The sequence below is a fragment of the Petaurus breviceps genome, unplaced genomic scaffold (assembly GCF_028583685.1).
Source record: "Petaurus breviceps papuanus isolate PSGF00001 unplaced genomic scaffold, PetGlider_PUasm1.0 90650, whole genome shotgun sequence".
Taxonomy (NCBI): Eukaryota; Metazoa; Chordata; class Mammalia; order Diprotodontia; family Petauridae; genus Petaurus; species Petaurus breviceps.
Window position 1 is genome coordinate 3,292,484 of NW_027187299.1, and position 21,524 is coordinate 3,314,007.

General features: G+C 37.5%; 1 protein-coding gene across 1 annotated transcript in view; it reads left to right on the plus strand.

Annotated features, from left to right (window-relative positions):
- The window catches only part of PCNX2 (pecanex 2), a 395,419-nt gene that overhangs the window by 77,304 nt on the left and 296,591 nt on the right, over window positions 1–21,524 (plus strand). Inside the window, exon 9 of the mRNA XM_069064863.1 lies at window positions 15,744–15,912. Within this exon, the coding sequence (XP_068920964.1) occupies window positions 15,744–15,912 (169 nt within the window). The remainder of the gene's footprint in view (window positions 1–15,743; window positions 15,913–21,524) is intronic.

The following is a 21,524-nucleotide window of genomic DNA, read 5'->3' on the forward strand; positions in this document are numbered from 1 at the left end:
ATCATAATAATCATGTATTGGAAAGGTATAATGTTAATAGGAAATATCTTCCTCCATCCATTAAAAAGCCTCACATGGAGCCCATTAAGGGAAGCTTGCTTAGGGGAGGCTTGCTTGTAAGGAGGCTTTTACACCTTTTGCTAATTGCTAATAAGGCACTGAGTCACAAGTATTGTGATACCTTCTGGCTCTGAGAAGTGTATGTATTCTCTGAGTTGGTATTTTACTTTGGAGACTTGCTTATGAAAAGGATCTTGTGATTCCCTGGTTGAGACTCTGAGTAGCTGTATGTTCAGAGCTCCCCAACTGCTCAGATGTAAAGACTCTCTGATCCAGGAATGTATGTAAAATGTATAGTTGATTCAGGCAGTCAGAACTCTGTCTGTTGGTCTTTATTTCTCTGCTTGTATTTTCTCTGAACTTCAGATTTCTGACTTTTCCCCTAAATTAATAAATGTGATTAAAAAAGATTGTTTATCCCTTAAAGAGCTAGTAAATAAGATCTAAGAACTTGTGCTGGCAGCCAGTGTGGTTACTGCTACAAAAGAGCACTGAAATTGGACTGCTGAATTTGTAGTCATGACACCTGAATTTGACTCCCTGCTCTTCCACGTATTACTTGTATGAGTCTGTGGAAGTCATTTCCACTGTCCAGATATCAGTCCAGGTCTAAAGCTATGATCCTGTGATTGTGATTGTGATAGCAACAGGGCATAACAGTCGAGCAGATAGTCAGCCTATATATGCAAAGAGGAAAAGGCATAGCTTTGCTTAGGCTGGTAGTTCCAATCAGCTTGAGAAATGATATAGTCTATCCCTAGCCAGCATGTGGAACATAGAAACTGAACAGTTTCTCAAAGTCTCCTGAGGTAGTATATGGGATTGCTTCTTTGTTATTGTTTAAAGTTGAGGAATTTCTGGAGCACTGTTGTCTTTCACTTTCAGTTGTGGGATTTTCCTGGCAATGATACTGGAGTGATTTGGTGTTTGCTTCTCCAGTTCATTTTACAGATGAAGCAATTAAGACAAACAGGGTTAAGTGACTTGCCCAGAGTCACACATCTAGTAAGTGTCCCAGGTCGGGTTTGAACTCAGGAAGATGAGTCATCCTGACTCCAGGTCCTTCATCTTATCCACTATGCCACTGAGCTGCTTTGTTTCTGGAATATTAGACACATTAGAAATTAGAAATTACAATTCTAAAGAATACTAGTACAGAAAGTGGAAGCTAAGGATGAATGAATGCAGGCTGCATTATATTTTCTTGGATAATTGAGAGTTAATGAACTTGAGCAATTGCTGCCTGAAATATAATTTAAAGACATGAAATCTTTATCAATTAGATCATAATTAAGTTTTTTATCTCAACAAAGACCAAGACCATGGAATTTTTTATTTAGAAGGGATATGTGAGACCATCTAGTCCAATGCTTTTGCTATACAGGTGAGAAAACTGAGACCTGGAGACATTGTCACATATCCAAGGTTACAATAGGGAATAAATTAACAGAGGTGGCATTCAAAAATTTGATCTTCTAATTCCAAAGCCAATCCTTCTCCTGCTATAATTTATTTACTTCTTATGTAAGAAGGAAATGCAGTTCTCTAAAACCCTAAACCAGTGGTGTTTTCTCTTTCTTTTTTTATTCTGAACTTAACACCAATTAATTAGAATAGAAAAAAAAAGAACTGCATGAAATCCTGTACCTCTATTATGTGACACTTGATTTCTTTTAACATTTGCAATAAAGTCAACATTTCAGATCTGTTTTGCTTTTGTTTATTTCCTTCTGTTCCTTCTGCCTCCTTTTGTGTACTAGAAATTACTTAAATCATTTTTTTTCCTTCCTTTCTGTTTCTTTTTTCTTTCTTTTTCTCTTTTTTTCTTTTTGGCAACCTTATTGCTAGTTCCCTTCTACCTTACAACTCATTGACCATTTATGGAAAAAAAGGAAGAAAAGAAAATCTCCTAACAAATATACACAGTCAAGCAAAACAAATTGCCACATTTGCACTGTCTGAAAATGCACAAGTCATCCTTTATCTTGATTTTCTCCTTCTGTCAGGAGATGGGGCAGTTGGCTTCACTATCAATCCTCTGGAATTGTGGTTTGTCACTGCATTGATCAGAGTTCTTAATTCTTTCAAAATCCCCAAAATATTTGAATAGATTGAAGAGATTCAACATAGTATTAAATCTCTTTAATTTCCTTTGTATATTTCATCCATTATATCCCTTATTGATTTGACAACTTTCCTTTCATTTGTCATACTTTTTTTTAAAGGACTCACTCATATCCATTCTCTTCAAAATAGCCTTTTAAAGATAGGCAATAATTTAAACTGTCCCAGATTTTCAACCTTCTGTATTAATCCTTCCCCCACCCACCAAAAGAAGTTTGTGTACAGGTCAGCATCTATTATTGCAAATGTATTCATTTTATTTTAAAAGGGCCTAAAGTCCTTGAGGCAAGGTATATTAAGTATCCAGTTAAGTGTGGAACCGTTCTGGGTGATGATTTGGCAGAATGAGGTGGACACAGTGTCTTCCTTTAAGACTTTTTTTTATTCTAAAGCAATGACAATGTGGACAAATGTAAACAGGATATTCAGAGGTAACATTCGGGTTAGGAACTACAAAAGAGATTTGGTTTTAAGGATAAAGGAAAAGAGAGGCTGAAGAGGTGAAATAAAGTTTCAGAATCTTAGATCAGGAAGGTATGATGACTAACTAAAACCATTCTGTTGTATATGAAGAAACGGAAACTCAGAGCAACCAAATGACTAGCCCAAGACCCTAAAGTTTGAGGGTCAGTACTAGAACCCAGGACTTCCAAATACAGTGCCACCTTCCCTGTCTTTCTTTTGGCTCTTAGTATTCTATTTTTACCTGTTAATAATTCTATGTAATTAATACATGCAAAAAGTCTTAAAATGTGTTTTGAAACCTGTTCTAGTCACCTGAAGTCAATTATGATTATTAGTAAGAGTAATGATAATTCCCATTTATTTGACACTTTTCAGTTTAGGAAGTGCCTTTCTCACCATATCCCTGTGAAGAAGATAGTAAAAGTCATTAATTTTTTCTATATTATAGGTAAGAAAACTAAGTTCCAATATAGTCATATTGCCCAACGAATCACCATCTTATATCCGTTAAAATATCAGTGTTTCATTTCTGGTGAGGAAAATAGTATTCCAGCAATACTTGACCCAGCATCTGCTTTTAGAGTAGATAAAACTTGATGGAGTTATCTCAGACAGTTTTTTTGAATCTATTTTCTCCTCATTTCTTCTCCATAGGCAAAGTTCCTCCAAAATCTGAAAACATATTCCCATTCAGAGGTAGTAGCATTATGGTGGAAGGGTACCCTGGCCAACTTCACCTAAAAGAGAGCTCATTCTAGGCAATGCAACACCTACTTTGGTCTTTCAACCTCTAGGGGCCTGGATGAATTTGGAATAAGCCATTCCCCATAGGGAGAGCTAGGAAAATTGCAGCTTCTTTTGGCCACAAGATGGCAGCCATACTCCACACTGGAAAATGTGCAGGGCTCTTGCTATTGCTGTCTTATTTAGCAAGAAATAAAACAAGGATCCCTCTCACAATTGCCCCAAATCAGACCTATTTTATAGGACAGAGGACTTTAGGTGTGTGTGTGTGTGTGTGTGTTTTCCTTTATGTTCAATTTGTTGTATTTGATGTATTTCATTTCTAACCCAAAATGTCCCTAGTCATTTATAGAAATCCTTTTCTGGGCTTCAGGATTTTGTCTTAAGACATCTTAGATATAGGTCAGATAGGATAGATAAATTCTTCCTGGATCGTCTTATAAGACTGATGGGTTGTACTAGATGACCCATCAGGTCCTTTTCAGCTCTAATGTACTATTATTGCCTGACCTGATTAGAGTGAGATGTAGAAACCAGAACTGTATCCATATCAAGTGTGAGGTCAGGAATCTATTTTGAAGCTCAAAGGGCGTATGCAGGGGCATGCTGGTAAATGTATAACAATCAGGTCTCCCAGTTAGAGCTGGCACAAGCATATCCCTGGCCATATGAGAATTTCAGAATGTGTTTTCCCATGTGAGTAGCAGAATGTTTTAGAATCTTAAAATCCAAATTGTTCCATATAAGTAAACAAATCATGTGCAAGATTGAATTTAATGGATTTTCTTGCCTTCTATTAACTGTTCTTTCTACCTTTCTCTATACTCCTCTTCCAGACCAATCTAGCTTTAAGTGTCAGTTCTACCTCCATTAGCCACCTGTCCCAGGCCTACACGCCGTCTTTCTCTCCCTCTTTACATCTGCCTTGACCCCAGAACAATGCCAGTTCAGATTAGAGAACTGCATGAAGTATCGAGAACTTACATGATTTTCCGAGGGTCACAAAACCAGTATGTGTCATAAATGGGACCTACACCCAGATTTTCCAAGTTTCAACACTTTGATATAAATCTTGAGTCAAAACCAGTTTAGATAAACTAAAACTCTAAATAATTAGAGCCAAATTTGCAGGATTCTACTGTAGCATGGTTCAGAGGGCAGCTAGGTGTTGCAGGTCTAGAGTCGGGAAGACCTGAGTTCAAATCCAATCTCAGACATTTACTAGATGGGTGACCCTGAGCAAGTCACTTAACTTTGTTTGCCTCAGTTTTTTTTTTTTTATGTGTAAAATGAGTGGAAAAGGAAATGGCAAACCATTCCAGTGTCTTTGCCAAGAAAACCTCGAAAAGGGATCAAGAAGAGTCAGAAACAACTGAAAATGAAACAACAACAAGAAAGCATGGTTCAGAGGAGGTGCTTGTCATATTTCCACTTCCACTGCCTGTTCTAAAGAGAATAATCAATCAACAAACATATATTAAATGACTACCATATGCTAGGCACTATGCTAATCATTGGAGATACAAAAAGAGGTTAAAGACAATCCCTGCCCTTGAGGAGCTTACAATCTAATGGATTACAATTTAATTTTTAAGATGCATGGAAACTCGGCACTACTGTATTAAACCTCATAACCTCTAGCAACTGATGGATAAATATAAGCCATGAGGTGATTTGCTGTTGTTGAATTAATCTGTTGTTTCATTGGTAATTGCTTAGAAAGTTGCCTGGGGTCCTAAGAGGTTAGCTGGTGTATCCAGGCTCACAAAGCCACTATGGGTTAGAGATGGGACTGAGACCCAGATCTTCCTGACTTCAAGGGTAGCTCTCTATCCACTCTACCACAGCTGCCTCACAGTAACGTGGTACAACTGGTAGGACCACATAAACTCAGAGGTAGAACAATTCTCAACTGTTGTTTAAAGACAGTGTAGCTGAAGTCTGTAGGAAGAATAGAAGGAGCAGGGGATGTGACTTTTAGCAAGAACTCATGTTCAGGATATGATAGATGGGACAAAATAAAACTCCTGTCAGCTTTAGTTACTATGATATTTCCATGATTATAGGATAAGCTGCTTTCAAGGGTTGAGCAAATAGGAATGTGAGGAATGGAAAATTGGAAGTCGTGTGTTCAGATCCTGCCTCTGATGCTTACTACTCCCGTGACTTTAGGCAATTGTGCTAACTTCCTTGCATCTTGTCTTGCAGTGAGGAAACTGAGAGAGGCCTGGAGAGATTAAGTGACTTGCAGGTAGTAAACATCAGAAGGGAGGATTGAACCCAGGTCTTCTGAGCACAGAGCCAGACTTTTTCCAATGGTCCATGACCCTATGAGCTTATGTACTCAAAGAACATTACTTGAAAATAGATTCTCAGAGAGACACATGAGGGGGAGACAGTGAAACACCAGCAAATAGGGTATGGTTGGCATAAGCATGTAGAGAGCCCTTTCTCCCTGTACATGGTGTATTACACACAGGATAACAGAGGCATTTTAGGACAGTCTCAAGGAAATATCAACCCAAGCCTAATAACACTGCATTTCTTAACCTGCCTAAGGAATCGACATACTCTTTTTGCAAAACTCAACCTGTGTTAAAAATGTCAGTTCTGAGAAATGTAAAAATGCTGTCTTTGTAAAGCAAAGAAAATTGAAAAATTTTGATAAGAGAAGACAATCACTTGCTTTCCTATTTCCTTCTCACTCTTAGAGACTTCAAATCATTACCTAACTAGTGTGAAAGAGATTTGGGGGAAAGTGGGGGAACTTTTATTTTAGTAATATTTCATTTTCCCGATTACATAAAACAATAATTTTTAATTTAAAAAAATTTTTGAGTTACAAATTTTCTACACATTCAGTAATGCAAAAAATATTACCATATTGGTCATGTTGTGAGAGAAAACACATACCAAAAATAAAAAAGAACCAGAACAAAAAAATTGAGACAGTGAAAAATAGTATGCTTCAATCTCATTTAGACTCTTTCAGTTCTTTCTCTGGATATGTATGGCATTCTTCATCATGAGTCTTTTGGAATTGTCTTGGATTATTGTATTGCTGAGAGTAGCTAAGTCATTCATAGTTGATCATCATACAGTATTACTATTATTGTGTACAATGGTCTACTGGTTCTATTTCACTTTGCATCAGTTCACGTAAATCTTTCCATGTTTTTTTTCTGAAATAATCCTGTTTATCATTTCTTATAGCAAAATAATATTACATTACAGTTATATATCACAACTTGTTCATCAATTCCCCAGTTGATGGGTATCCCCTCAATTTCCAATTCTTTGCCACCTCAGAAAGACAAAGTATTAATTATTTTTGTACAAATAGGCCCTTTTCCCTCTTTTTATCTTTTTGGGATACAGACCTAGTATTACTATTGCTGAGTCAAAGGGTATGCACAGTTATATTGCTCTTTGGACATTCTTCCAAATTGCTTTACATAATGGAATCAGTTCACAATAGTGCATTAGGGTCCCAATTTTCCAATATCTGCTCCAACATCAGCCAAACTGATAGGTGTGAGGCAATACCTCAGAGTTGTTTTAATTTGTATTTCTCTAAACAATAGTGATTTAGAGCATTTTTAATATGACTATCGGTAGCTTTGATTTTTTTTTATCTGAAAACTGCCTGTTTATATCTTTTGACCATTTATAATTAGGGAATGATTTGTATTCTTATAAATTTGACTGTTTTCTATATATTAGAGAAATGAGATCTTTATCAAAGATACTTGCTGTAAAAATAATCTCTCTTTCTGCTTTCCTTTCTTTTCCTTTTTTCTTTCTGCTTGCCTGGTTGCATTGGTTTTGTTTGTGTAAAACTTTTAAATTTAATATAATCAAAATTATTCACCTTATATCTTATAATGATCTCTGTCTCTTGTATGGTCATAAATTCTTCCCTTATCCATAGATCTTACACATAAAGTATTCCATGTTCCCCAAATTTGCTTATGGTATCACCGTTACTGTCTAAGTCATTAACCCATTTTGATCTTGTTATATGGTATAAGATGCTAGTCTGTACATAGTTTCTACCATATAGCTTTCTAGTTTTCCCAGTATTTGTCAAATAGTGAGTTCTTGTTCCAAAACCTTGGGTCTTTGGGTTTTTCAAACACTAGATTACTATAGTTATGTACTATTTTTTATTGGGTATCTAATCTATTCCACTGATGCACCACTCTATTTCTCAGTCGGTGATTGTTTTGATGATTAACACTTTATAATACAAGTTGAGATTTGGTATTTCTAGGCCAATAGGAAGTAGAGAACTTTGCTGATTGATATAGAGTATCCCAGAAGCCTTAGTGCAGGCAGGCTTAAGTTTTATTAGCACTAAAGTTTTAAATTTTAAACTGAACTGAGACTTTTGGAGAACCATACAATGATAAAAAAAATATCAGGAGAGGCAATATGGCATTGTGAATACAGTGGTTCACAGGATCAGGATGACCCAGTTTCCAGTTCCACCTGTGATACATATTGTTTGTATGACTTTGGTGATATCACTTCACTTTTCAAAACCCAAGACAACTGTCTCTTGGACTGTCAGTGACAAAAAAAAACTGATCTACATTGGTAAAGGGAGTTTCCTTGTCAGAAATTCCCCATGAAAATGAGAGCACAGGTCTAGTTTAAAAATTAATATTGATAATAGAAGTTATAGGTACACTGAATGAGTAGAATATCAACAAGAGACTTCTAAAGTCTATATTTACATATTTGAACTTTAAATGTCTCACACAGGAAATAGTGGTTGTCTTCCAACCAGAGACCTATCCTAATCTGATCTTCTATATTAAAGAGGAAATTAAGGCATTTATTTAAGGTCACACATCTAGGTGGTAGTTGTTGAAAAGTCACGTCCAGCTCTTCATAGCTCTAGTTGCAGTTTTCTTGGAAAGATACTGGAGTGATTTGCCATTTCTTTCTCCAGCTCTTTTTACAGATAAAATAACTGAGGCAAACAGGGTCAAGTGACTTGCTCAGGGTCACACAGTAGTAAATGTCTGAGGCCAGATTTGAACTCATAAAGATGAGTCTTCTTGATTACAGGCCTGGCATTCTATCCATTGTACCACCTCACTGCCCTCTAGGTAGTAGAGCTGATATCATGAGTTAAATAGGTGGCATAGTGGATAGAGTGTTGGCCCTGGAGTTAGGAAGACTTGAGTTCAATTCCAGTCTTAGATAATTATTAGCTGTATGACCTGGGCAAGTCACTTAACTACTGTCTGCCTCAGTTTCTTCATCTGTAAAAATGGTGTCAATAATACCACTCATCCCCTAGGGTTGTTGTTAAGGGTCAAATGAGATAATATTTTATAAAATACTTTGAACACCTTAAAGCACTAAATAAATGCTAGCTATTATTATATCCTAGATGCAGTAGGCAGAGCAATTTTTTTTTTTTGCCTTTTGGAGGGCAGTTGGGGTTAAGTAACTTGCCCAAGGTTACACAGCTAGTTGGTGTGGGTGTGGGTGTGGTGTGGCGCTTCACTCACTGCAGCACCTAGCCGCCCCTTGGCAGAGCAATTCTCGATCAGTTCTTGGGGGCGGGGGTGAGATTAAAAGCCTCCTTTGTTATTGGACATATATGTTATTAGAAATGTCTCCCTCTTATTGAATCAAAATCTGCCTCCTTGTAATATGCAACCATTGGTTCCCAATCTCTTATATAAACCAGGTCCTTTAGCCCCAATTTCTGTAAATGTGACTACTTTTACTTTGTCCCCTAATAGTCTGTGGATTATGTAGGTATACAGTATGTGGAGCAGTATATGAGAATATTTATAGGAAGGAAACTCTCTCCAGCCTTCTCCTCCTGCCCTTCTTTATGTCATATTTTCTGGACCCCAGAAGGAAAGTGTGTCATATAATACATCTTTTCCATGTCTTACTACATGGAAAGAAATTATCAGTTTCTTTCAGTTACCAGTAGAGGATGCTGTGTACCTTCCATATTTCTCACATGTGCAGCATGTATTAATCATTCAATTGTAATCTATTTATAGTTACTTGTTAAAGCATAATTTAATTGTTTGATTCTATTGAAGTCCTGGCATATTGTAGTTGCCAGTCTCCTGGTGTCAGAGTAATCCAGTGCCCCTCCAATAGTTTCCATCTAAACCTGAAACCAGGTAGAGCTCAGACCCCCATGACTCAGATATCATGTTTTGGGTAGAATTTGATCTTACAGTTTTTCATGATTGCTCATGAAATACTGATGCATGTTTCCAGAAGGGGTCCCTAGGACTCAGGTCACAACCATAATATTCCCTTGCACAAATCTAGGTAGGTCAATAGAGAGTGTTAAATTCAGAATCAGGAAGACACAAATTCAGATCCTGTTTCAGACATTAACTATCTATGTGATGCCAAGCAAATCACTTAACTCTAGCAAATTCAGGCTTCCCATCTATATAATGGGGATAATAATAACACCCATCTCTCAGAGTCATTGTGAGGATCAAAGTGGGTGATATTTGTAAAATGCTTTGAAACCTTGAAACACTATATAAATACTATCATTATTAGGTCAGCGAGGTGGCACCGTGAATAGAGCACTGGCCCTGGAGTCAGGAGGACCCAAGTTCAAATCTGGCCTCCGACACCTGACACACTAACTGTGTGACCTTGGGCAACCATTTAACACCAATTCTGTTACCTTCCCCCTTAAACAATAATAAATGCTATCATTATCATATCATTATTATTTTTATCACTCGACTCCCCCATTGGCAACTCCCCAAATGTATCACATCTGAGCAAATTCTCAGCTGCACCTAAACTCACTTTTAGGTTTGCACTCTTGTTCTAGTGTCATAACAAATGTTGTGTTGCAGCTTCCAAGCTCTGCCCTAACCCACACCAGCAATGACTTCCTCAGTCTCAAATCCCCCATCAGCTCACTCCCAGAATACCCTCTCTTTTCACCATGCTCCCAACATTCAGAACAGCCTCCAAAACCACCAAGCAATAGTCCTGAGACTCCTTCCACAAGCTTCTCAGTGACTCCCTTCCCTAAACTTCAGATACTCTCCTACCCACCAACCCAGTCATCCCTATGACAGGAAATGTAAGAAAGTCTTCCATGAAGGGGCAAACCTTCATTTTCTTACCCTCTCGGTCCATAGCATTCTAAGCTCCTGGAAGTAATTACTTTAGATTTTTTTAGAATTTGTATTGAGATTTAACTCAGCTTTAACTGATTCTCTTCTCTACCTGGTCTCCAGAAGGGACTCTGGTTCATTTTCTCTTCCTTTCTGGCCAATCAGGGAAGTGGAGTTGTCTTTGGGTCCTCCCCAAATCTCTCTCTCTCTCTCTCTCTCTCTCTCTCTCCCCTCCCTTCCTCCCTCTTTCTCTCCCTCTCTCCCCTCTCTGCCTCTCTCTATCTCTCCCTCTCTGTCTCTCTCTGTCTCTCTCTCTCTCTGTCTCTCTCTTTCATCTTTTGCTCTTCCATTCTTCCATCCTTCTGTGCCTCAGTCAGGTATCAAGTGGTAATCTTTTCAGAAAAGAAGGGGGACTTTTTAAAGACATTGTTAAAGTTCCTATTTTCATTATCTGGGACTTTTTGTATTTTCATCTTGTTAATGAGCTAGAAATTTTGTTCCAAGTCCATGTTTTGTTTTATTTTTTGTTTTAACCATTAAATATTCCTCCTTCAAATAACATTATGCCTTCATTCAGTTCCTTCAAATCCTCCACCAATCTGAGCCCAGAACATATAAAGAAGAGTTTTATTGTTGTTCATGTCTAACTCTCCCTGACCCCATTTGGAGTTTTCTTAGAAAGGATACTGGAATGGTTTGCCATTTCCTTCTCCAGCTCATTGTACAGATAAGGAAACTGAGGCAGACAAGGTTAAATTACTTACCCAGGATCACATAGCTAGTAAGTGTCTGAGGTGAGATTTGAACAGCATTCTAGCCACTGTGTCACCTAGCTGCCATTATAGAATAGTGCCAGCCCTCAAAAGATTTGGATGTGGTAGACTCAGTAATAGGAAGGCCTGGTCATTTTGACAATGATCACTTATCTAAACAATGGCACAATAAGAGTCCAACATTTGGGGGCAACTAGGTGGTGCAGTGAATAAAGCCCTGGCCCTAGAAACAGGAGGACCTGAGTTCAAATGTGGCCTCAGACACTTAACACTTACTAGCCATGTGGCCTTGGGCAAGTCACTTAACCCCAATTGCTCTGCACCCCCCCCCGCCTCCAAAAAGCAAAAAAAAAAAAGAGTTCAACATTTTCAAATACCCAGAGTCTACCTTAGAGCACTTGCAGTTCATGATCATGTCTCTGGGAAGAAAACTAGATTTGTGATTTCATTGATATAGGGAACCCCTCGGTGGAGAAGCTCCCTCTAGAAGGGCTGGTAATCCCTTCCTCTGCAATGTATAGTCCTAAAGAATTTCCTGTAGCACCAAGATGCTAAATGACTTATCCAGAGTCACACAGATAGTATGTTTCAGAGGCAGTGTGTGAATCCATGTGTTCTTTGATTCAAGGCTGGCTTTTTATATACTATACCACACTGCCTCTCTTGAATCAGTTAGTGAGATCTTATCTTACTATGTGACTGTTGCTGATTTAAAAAAAAAAAAGCAAAACTTGTTGGCTACCACTTAAAAATAGGAAATTCTAATTAGCAAACCTTCAAAATGTAACAGGATATGTATGTGACATACACATGTGTGCATATATATATACAGGATGTGTGTATATATAGGTATCTCCTTGAAATGGGTGGTGTTTGCATATGCATACAGAATATATTCAGACATATTTCTGTACATAATGCAGATACAGAGTGAATACACTATATGTTACAGATCATTATGTATGTTTGTATACTATGTGGAACATGTCTAAAATGAATGTGCATGTTAAATGTGGTCCATCTGTATATGCATGCATGCAGTAGACTCTAGTTCTAGGCTAGCACATCTGAAAGAATGATGGTTGAAAACAGAAAGAGATGAAGATTTGTTTATATCACTGTACTGATAGCATGCATTTCAAGGTAAAAGGAAAGGTACAGATTTTCCCTTCCCCAAATCACTTGAAGCTTTATTTATTTCTTAGACCCTCCCTTCTTATTCTCAGTTCCACCAATATAGCACCAAATCTGAGATGTTTCAAATGCCCATTGATTTTGCTCTGCCAACATGTGAATGACCTGAAGGAATTTAGCAACTGCCCAGGTACAGAGCTGGACTTACTTGTATGCTCTCTGTTAGCATTACCTGTGTCCTTTTTCCCCGCCTTCCTCACTTTCACTGTTTTGAATTTTTATACTCTTTGTTCCTGAATGCTGCTAGAACTAATAGCGAAAACAGTTGTATATCCAAGTCAGAGGGACCTCCCAGATGCCTGTTGTTATGAATTGACCACTGAGCTAAAAAGGAATGCTCAGGATGGTCTCCTGATGCTGGTGATCAGGGGCCTAGTCATCTTAGGAGCTGCCCTTGGCACTAACTTTGTGATATGATTTGGAAAGATAATGAGTTTGTGTGTGGGAGAAAGGAATATTTGTGCAAGTACTGGGAGAGAGACTGATTATAGAGTAATATAGTATGGTAGTTGAATGAATGTGAATCAAGCATTTTGTTAATTGAAATTACTTGAGTACAGACCACTGAGCAATTTGAGGGCATGTTCTAGGTGCAGATCTCCTCAAATCTGTGGTCATTTTTAGGTGTGGATCCCAGAGGATTTGAATTGCTTTTGAAGGTAAACCTCAATTCTCAATGTTTTCTCGCTCCTAGGCAGAAAGGGAGAAAAAAAAGTCACAGGTAATTAGTATCAGAAGGCATACAAACTAGTCAAGCTCTTTACTTGATAAGCTGCCTTGTTTGCATATTGTCAGAGCAAACTCAATAGGAATTTGTTTTGTTTTTTAAAATTTTTGCAAGGGGGGAAGGCAGGGCAACTGGGGTTAAGCGACTTGCTCAAGGTCACATGGCTAGTAAGTGTTAAGTGTCTGAGGCCACATTTGAACTCAGGTCCTCCTGACTCCAGGGCCGGTAATCTATTCACTGTGTCCCCTAGTCACCCCATCAATAGGAATTTGACACATCCCAAATATGGTGCTCACTGGTGGAAGCAAGAATAAGGAGGGAGAATCTAAGAAATAAATAAAGCCCCAGATAAACCGGAGAAGAGAGAACCTCCACATTTCTTTTTACTCCTGAATGCATGTCATCAGTATGGTAAGGTAAATAAACCTCTTTTCTCTTCTACCCATGTCTATTTCAACCATAATCCTGCAAGATATGCTTTCATTCTAATTTCCAAATCCAGTACATACATATGTACACAGATACACATCTACAGGGTATTCCAAAAGTCCTAGTGTAGTTTAAGTTAGTAAAGCTTGATCATGAAATTATTATTATTATTATAAGATTATATCATTTATTTAATTATATTATTTGATTGCTACTTAAATAGAATTATTATTTAATGATTATTAAATATTTAAGCTTATTAAAGCTTAAACTATACCAAGACTCTTGAGACACTTCATATACAAATGTAAAGAAAGCTTATTAGATATCAATCTCTTCTTAAGAGAAAATATTCTGCATGTACCACATTTAACATTCTTATTTATTTGTATTCATTCACTTCTAGGGAGTGAGGGGAAAGTGAGGATTATGGTGGCAGATGGAAGCTGGTAGTTACAACTGGTATGCCCACTGAGCTTGAATATGTGCTGATAGCTTCTAGTCCCTGGGATAGCTTCCAATTCTGAGGGCAGTGATGATGAAGCCCTGCAGATGTAGGGTATCTGAACGGCCCAGTTTTGTGACTCAATATGGTAGGAATAATTTGCCTTACATAGACTGGGATAGATGCTTTCTCTTTTATCCACATTTCCCTTCCACTGCTTCAACTTTGAGAATCACAGTGTCATTGCAACTGAAACCTACATATTAATATCAGATATTCTAGTCCAGACTTAGCTCATACCACTAATTCAAGTCTATTTTTGGAATATAATTAAATACTTGTAGCTTATAAAAATGACTTGTGATAAAATATTAAAATAATTGTTTAATTAGTAAAAAACAAATTATGCTATCCTCCTTTGCCTCCATATTCACTATGGCACCAATACTGGATCAGAAAGGCATTTTGCATGGCATTGAGAACTCCGCTAAACTTCCAGCATCCTAGATACCCATAGATTGGGCTTTTATGATCAGGTGACAAAGAAACTATGCCAGAAGTTCAAACCCTAGGCCTGTGAACCAACCAAATCCTAAAGACATTTGTACTCCCTTTACAGGAAACGATCTCAGTCAATGTAGAACAAAGATTCTTCATTCTGCATTAGTAGTCATCGCATGGGAAAGAAAGTGCCCAGAGTAGCATAAACCAATATGGGGCCAGAATGTGTGAGAGAAAAGGTCCATGACAATTAGGGGAGAGCTGAGAATAGTGGAAAAGTAATTAAGAAAGCAGACCCTCTCCAGGTCCTTAGGGTTTAACACCATCCCAGTATGGATGACTTCTTTCTTTATATTTATATCCCAACTGCTTATCAGAATGCCTGATACATAATAGGTGCTTACTAAATATGTTTACAATTGGTGGTTTGGCGGTATATGGAATTCAAGCCATGGTAACTTAACTGTCTGATTTGAGAAAACTTGCTTTTAAGGGGAGAAGTTGGATGGAAAGACATTATCTCAGTTGGTGGGAAGGAAAATGGTAGTGTTTAAAATAGAGTATCCTAAGGATTAGACAGCTTCCACAAAGAAAGTACCTTTCCAAGATTTCAGGCTACTATACACAGTTCTAAGGAATTAACTTATAACAGTTGATAACTTCCTGCCCATTAAAATGTAAAAAGTTGAAGTTATCACCCAGGCTACCAGACAAATATTCAGTGGTTCTACCGGTAGGAGGCAGTGTAACCTGTAAGTATCATATACTAATCCTGTTTATAAGCAAGACTATTCCTGTAATGGCTAAAACTGATTATTAGTTTTTCTATGGAATGTCTTTTCCATATATGCATTATGGTCTGCCCAGTGCTAATCTTCAACTCAATTAAACAAGCATTATTAAATTGCCTTCTATGTGTAACAGCCTGTTCTAGGTGCTAGGGATACAAGTCAAAGGTAATAGTTTTTATTTAAAAAAAAAATCACAGTAATCTATGCCCTCAGGGAGCTCACATTTGCCAAGGGAGACTTTTGGGAATTGTTCAGCTTACTGTCATGTGTGTGTGTTGCACATGTGCATGTAAGCTAAAATAACTACCAACATTTCTAAAACATTATTGTTATTTTTTCTTTTTTACCCATTTGTAGTGAAAGACACTTCAGCTCCTCCAGCACCACAACTTCTGCAAGTCAAGAACCGTCTTCTGGGGAGCCAGCATTGAGTGCCCTGCAACAACAGCTTTTACTCATGGTGGCTCGGAGGACCCAGTCAGAAACCCCACGGGTACACTGTAATATCACTGCTCCTAATATTTCAGTAGGTCATATTCTCTAACTATGGGATTATCTTGAGGTCTTTTGAGAAGCTAGTAAAATAGGACCCTATCTCTCTATTCAATGGTAGTAGCTACACTGCATTTCTGTAATGTTTTCCCAGTGCAGCTCAGTAGAGGGCACTCTACTGATATGTGGTGAGAAGAAAGGAATCTTCTTAGACCAGAGCTTCCCAAACTGATTTGCTTATGGAATACTTTCAGATTTGAAATTCATTGGTGGAAACCATAAAGGTTGGTCTAGGGTCATAAGGCATAGAATATCCTCAGGGCAGAAAATTCCACTTCCCTGTCAGATCAGACATGTGCTTTAGATAGATCAATCTGACAGGTAAGTTGAGGATGAACTGGAGTGGGGAGAAACTCAAGGCAGGGAGACAAACCAGCAGTTCATTGCAATAATCCAGATGTTATGTGTTGAGGGACTGCAATGGGGTGTTTTCAGAGTCAGAGGAGAGAAGGTGCATGTATGAAAGATGTTAAGAAAATAGAAATGACAGGATTTGACCACTGAATAGGTATGGGGGGGAGTGAGAAAGAGAGTGAAGAGTTAACGATGACCCATAGGTTGTGAGCCTGGATGTCTGAGAGAATGGTTGTGCCCTTGAAAGAGGGAAAAGCAAATTTTATCAAAAATGAAAAGGGTAGATCTTTGGGTCAAATGATAGGAGTACTTCAGTCACTTTATTGAATGATTTCAAATTGCTTCCAAAAATCACAGTTCTAATTCACAGCTCCATCAACATTTTTAGAATATCTGTCTTTCCATATACCTTTGTTATCAATAATTCCCATATTTTGTTACCTTTGCTAGTTTTCTGAGCATTAGGTGAAACCTTCTCCTTAAGGATAAATCTTCTATATTTTTCCATTGGAAATAATCTGGTCCTGAATTGTCATCATAAAGTTCTCCATTTCAACAAAGAAAAGCAATGACTCTGTCATTTGTTCGACACATTTTTGCCTGAGTTCATAAGAATGGCATGTTTGAATTCTACTCTTAGACCTTTGCCATTTTATAGGCTCCATCCAGTTATATTTGACAAATCCAGGAGCACAAACCTGTATCAGTCTTTACTACTTCTTCATGAAATATCTGCTTGATCAAAAAGTGTTACAAGTTTTGTTTATCATATACTTTAAGAATGTCTTGGGGGCAGCTAAGTGGCACAGTGAATAGAGCACCAGTCATGGAATCAGGAGAACCTGAGTTCAAATCCAGCCTCAGATACTTACTAGTCATGTGACCTTGGGCAAGTCACTTAACCCAAATGCCCTGCCCTCCCCCCTCCAAAAAAAATGTCTCTTAATTCTTCCCCTCCTTTTGGTCAAGGAAGTGTTCATCTTTCCATAGCTCATTTAGGGTACTCTACTATTCTTTTCATTAATATTGAGTGAATTTTTTAGGCTACTTTCTTAATCTGTCACAGTACTCAGTATAGTTCCTAAAGTATAAATTAAAATTTGTATTGTGGGGGCGACTAGGTGGCACAGTGAGTAGAGTGCCGGCCCCGGAGTCAGGAGGACCTGAGTTCAGATCCAGCCTCAGACACAACACACACACACACACACACACACACACACACACACACACAAAACTAACCATGTGACCTTGGGCAAGTTACTCAACCTCAATTGCCCTCCAAAAAAAAGCAAAAAAAAAAAAAAAACCAACCCAACTTGCTTTAAATGTGTTCTTCCCATTCATCTTTGATTTGAGGATGCCAAATTGTCATTTTATGTATTCAGTCACAGCCTTTCCTTGATACCTTTTTGATCAGTGTGTTATGTGATCAAATTATGTGTGTGTTACCTTCATGCAATGATTCAATGTGCCTTCCAGATTCGAGTTCACAGCCTTCAATCTCTATATTTCTTTTGCATATATTAAGAATTCTGTATTTTTTGGAATCTAAAATGTATTTATTTATCATTGGAGAAGGATTCCACGAGGTGTTTTTCAGTGAAGCCATATAGCTCGATATAATCGTTGAAAATCAAATGATTAGTAAGACATTATAGTTTGATTCATCATCATTATTGTTATTATTATTCATGCTCTTATTCTGACCTGGAATTTCACTGGCATGAGAATTACCGTTCTCAAAACTCCCCCCACCCCAAAGCAGATTGATAATTTGACTATAATTTGTAGTCTCAGATAGTTGTCTAAGACACTGAGAGATTAACTGACTTGCCCAGGATCACATAATCACTGCTTATGAGAGGCAAGTCTTGAACTCAGATCTTACTGACTTTAAGATCAGTCCTGTATCACCCCTATCTTACCCCTTCTCATTATTTTCATTATCATTATTGTTCAGCCCAGGTTTTTATTATCTACACCTATAGCATTCTTCCCATGGATTTCTTACTTCTTGTAAAATTATTTTTGCTTTTGTCTGAGGAATCTCTCTTATCAGTACTATTAAAAACATGTCATACTCTTTCTATCACTAACACATGAGCTTACAGGCATATGTTTATCAGCTTGTAATCATACTTCTACCCTATTTTCATTTTTTTCATGGTGTACACAGAAGTCTCTTTTAGTATTTTAAGATTTTTTGCTAGGCTATTTGGGGAAGGGCTCAGTCCAAAAGCTACAAATCATTACAAGATAAAATTTCTCCTAATGTGATTTCTTCTGATGTGGTAGGTGGAGCAATGGCCAGAGTCCTGGATCTGAAGTCAGAAAGACCTCAGTTCAAATCCATTCTCAGATTTTACTAGCTGTAGGACCCTGGGCAAATCACTTAACCTCTGTCTGTTTTCCCAACTGAAAAATAGGTATAATAATAACACATACTTCCTAGAGTTGTTGTGAGGATCCAACGAAATAATATTTGTAACATGCTTAGCAAAATGCTCGAAACATAGTAGGTGCTTATAAATTCTTGTTCCCTTACCCCATGATCAATTATTCCTTAATGTTTGACTTTTAGCAGAATTATCTATCACACAGTGATTTAAAAATATGTTGTTAATGTTTTAATATTTAAAATCCCATATAGTCTCTGAGTGATAGATCAGCTTTTTCATGGAACCTCTTCTATAATGATCTTTCTTATTATGGATAACACCATAGCAAAGTGAAATTGGAGGTTGAGAAAAAGGTTTTTTTAAAACACATAAAACTGGCTTAGTAGTCCTGTTTGCTCAGTAAAACTTAACTCTCCTCAATTAAACCTTTTATTTCCAGAATTATTTTATCACTTAATGTAACAGAAAAGGGGATAGAACATTTAAGTTTCATATACATATATATGTATGTGTATACACACACACATATATATATATAAACTTGTACATTGTAAGCAACATATGCATGAGTAATATCTTTCAAAATTCTAGGATGATTAAAATTTCTAATCACCAAAAGTGCCTGCAATGTGAAAACATGAAGAAAGTCAGCTGTTCTTTCTGCTTAAATCCTAGGGGACATAAGTCACAGGCCCTTGTCAGAAGAGAAGTTGTCAATACAGAGTGATTTCTTCACCATTATAAAATTATTCAGAGGGTAGAATATGTTCAGAAATTCATTCTCTGAAAATTCCATAAAATTCTCTTACTTTCATAATTTGTTGATCCCTTTTCATTTTGTTCAGTCAATTAATACTCTCATTTTGAAATAGCAAAGCCAACCTTCTGAAAATACATCTCAGTTAACTACATTTGCTCATAAAAACATTTTGTCTTTTCAGTGAATACTAGGTCACTGATAGGAAATCTTCAGCTCTTTTAATTGGGCACTACTCAAATAGCGTAATTCCGGTGGTCCTCATTTATAGAGAGACTCCTCATTTGGCACTGATCCATATTTGGATGATTTAGCATTCTACAAAGTAATAGAGCAGCTGCCCTTTCGGAGTTCTTTTGTCATTCAGAGCAAATAAATCAATCAACAAATATTTATTCAGCACCCAGTGTCTATCACTGGGGATACAAAACCAAAAATGAAACAGTTTTTGTCTTGAGCTCACTTTCTAACAAAGGAGACATCTATCCATGTAAGAATATGCAAAATAAATACTTAAGATAATTTTTTTTTTTCAGAGTGAGGCATTAATAGCTGGGAAAGACCACATGTAAGATATACTCTTTGAGTTGAGATATGAGGGAAGCTAGAGTCATTTAAAATGTCCATTTTCTCATCAAAGGTTTAGCATAATTATTTTATGATTCCTCCCTTATCCTTTCAATGGAGGAAGCTTGGAATTGATGTTAGGATATGTTTTTGATGACGCGCCAAGTTGCTTATATGTACACATTTTGTACCCTGCTATATAACTGTAGTTTGTATCATTCTTGAGCCATCACTGCAACATACTTTATACTGTGAATCTCCTCTCCTGCCCTTAGTTGCTGACCTCTTCTGATCAGCATGTCATAATGATGCCTTTGAGAACAATAAAATGCAACCCAAAGAGCTGCTTATTTCACCACTACTATCCCCCTCCGCACTCCCACCCCATTGAAGAGCTGTCTAACTTCTTTCTCTTCATCCCTTGGTTTCTTTTCACCTACAGTTAGAGTGTCTGCTGTTTGCTGTCCCCATCATTCCTCTTAATTGCCACAACTGTGATTGTTCTCATTGCTGACATCTGTTGTTCCCTTCCCTTCTTTTTTTTCACTTTTCTTTGTTCTAGTTTCTTTGGTCACTTGTCACTTCTTCATGCTTCTCAGCACAAAAAGGCTGACCTTTATAGTCAACACCAGTCAATCAAAGAATTCCCTTTCTTTTGTTCAGGTAACTCACCAATCAACAGCATATCAAGTATGATGTTCAAGTCTTAGGCTCTTGTCAGCTGTTAGGTATTTCTTGGCATTCAAGAAAGAGGTGCTTCTTTGCCTACAAAGCAATTTGGGAAATATGCCTTACCACCTTTTCATTTCCCTCTCCTACTTCTGGGGATAGAGCTATCCTAGAAACCTGAGGGTGCTGAGAATTCTATTTCAGATAACTGAACTTTGATTTTACTTTATTTCTACTTCAGCAAGCAATTATGTGTCTCTTTAAGGTTGTGAAGTTAAAAGGATGTAAGATCTCTCCTGACCATTAATAGGTCTCAGGTGGAGCCCATTAAGGGAAGTTTTCTTATGGGAGGCTTCCTTCTAGGAAGGCTTGCACACCTCTTGGTACTAAGTTGATTAGTCACTGAGTCACGAGGGTTGTGATGCCTTCTGTCTCTGAGAAGTTTATATATACTCCGAGTTGGTATTTTGCTTTGGGGGTTTTCTTATGAGAAGGACCTTGTGATTCCCTGGTCAAGACTCTGAATAGCCATATGCTCACGAATCCCCAACTGCTCAGATATAAAAGCTCTTTGGATCCAGTGGTGTATGTAAAGTAAATAGCAACATTGCTTTGATTCAGACAGTCAGAGCCCTGTCTGTTGGTCTTTATGCTAATTTCTTTATTTATATTTTCACTGCTTGTATTTTCTTTGATGTTCAGGGTGCTGACTTTTCCCCTGAACTAGTGAATGTAATTAAGGTAGATTACTGACCCCTTAAAGGTTGCTTTCCTATTAGAAAAGTAGATCTAAGAACCTGTGATGGCAGGCCATCCTGGATGTGCCAGGGTACTTGCTGA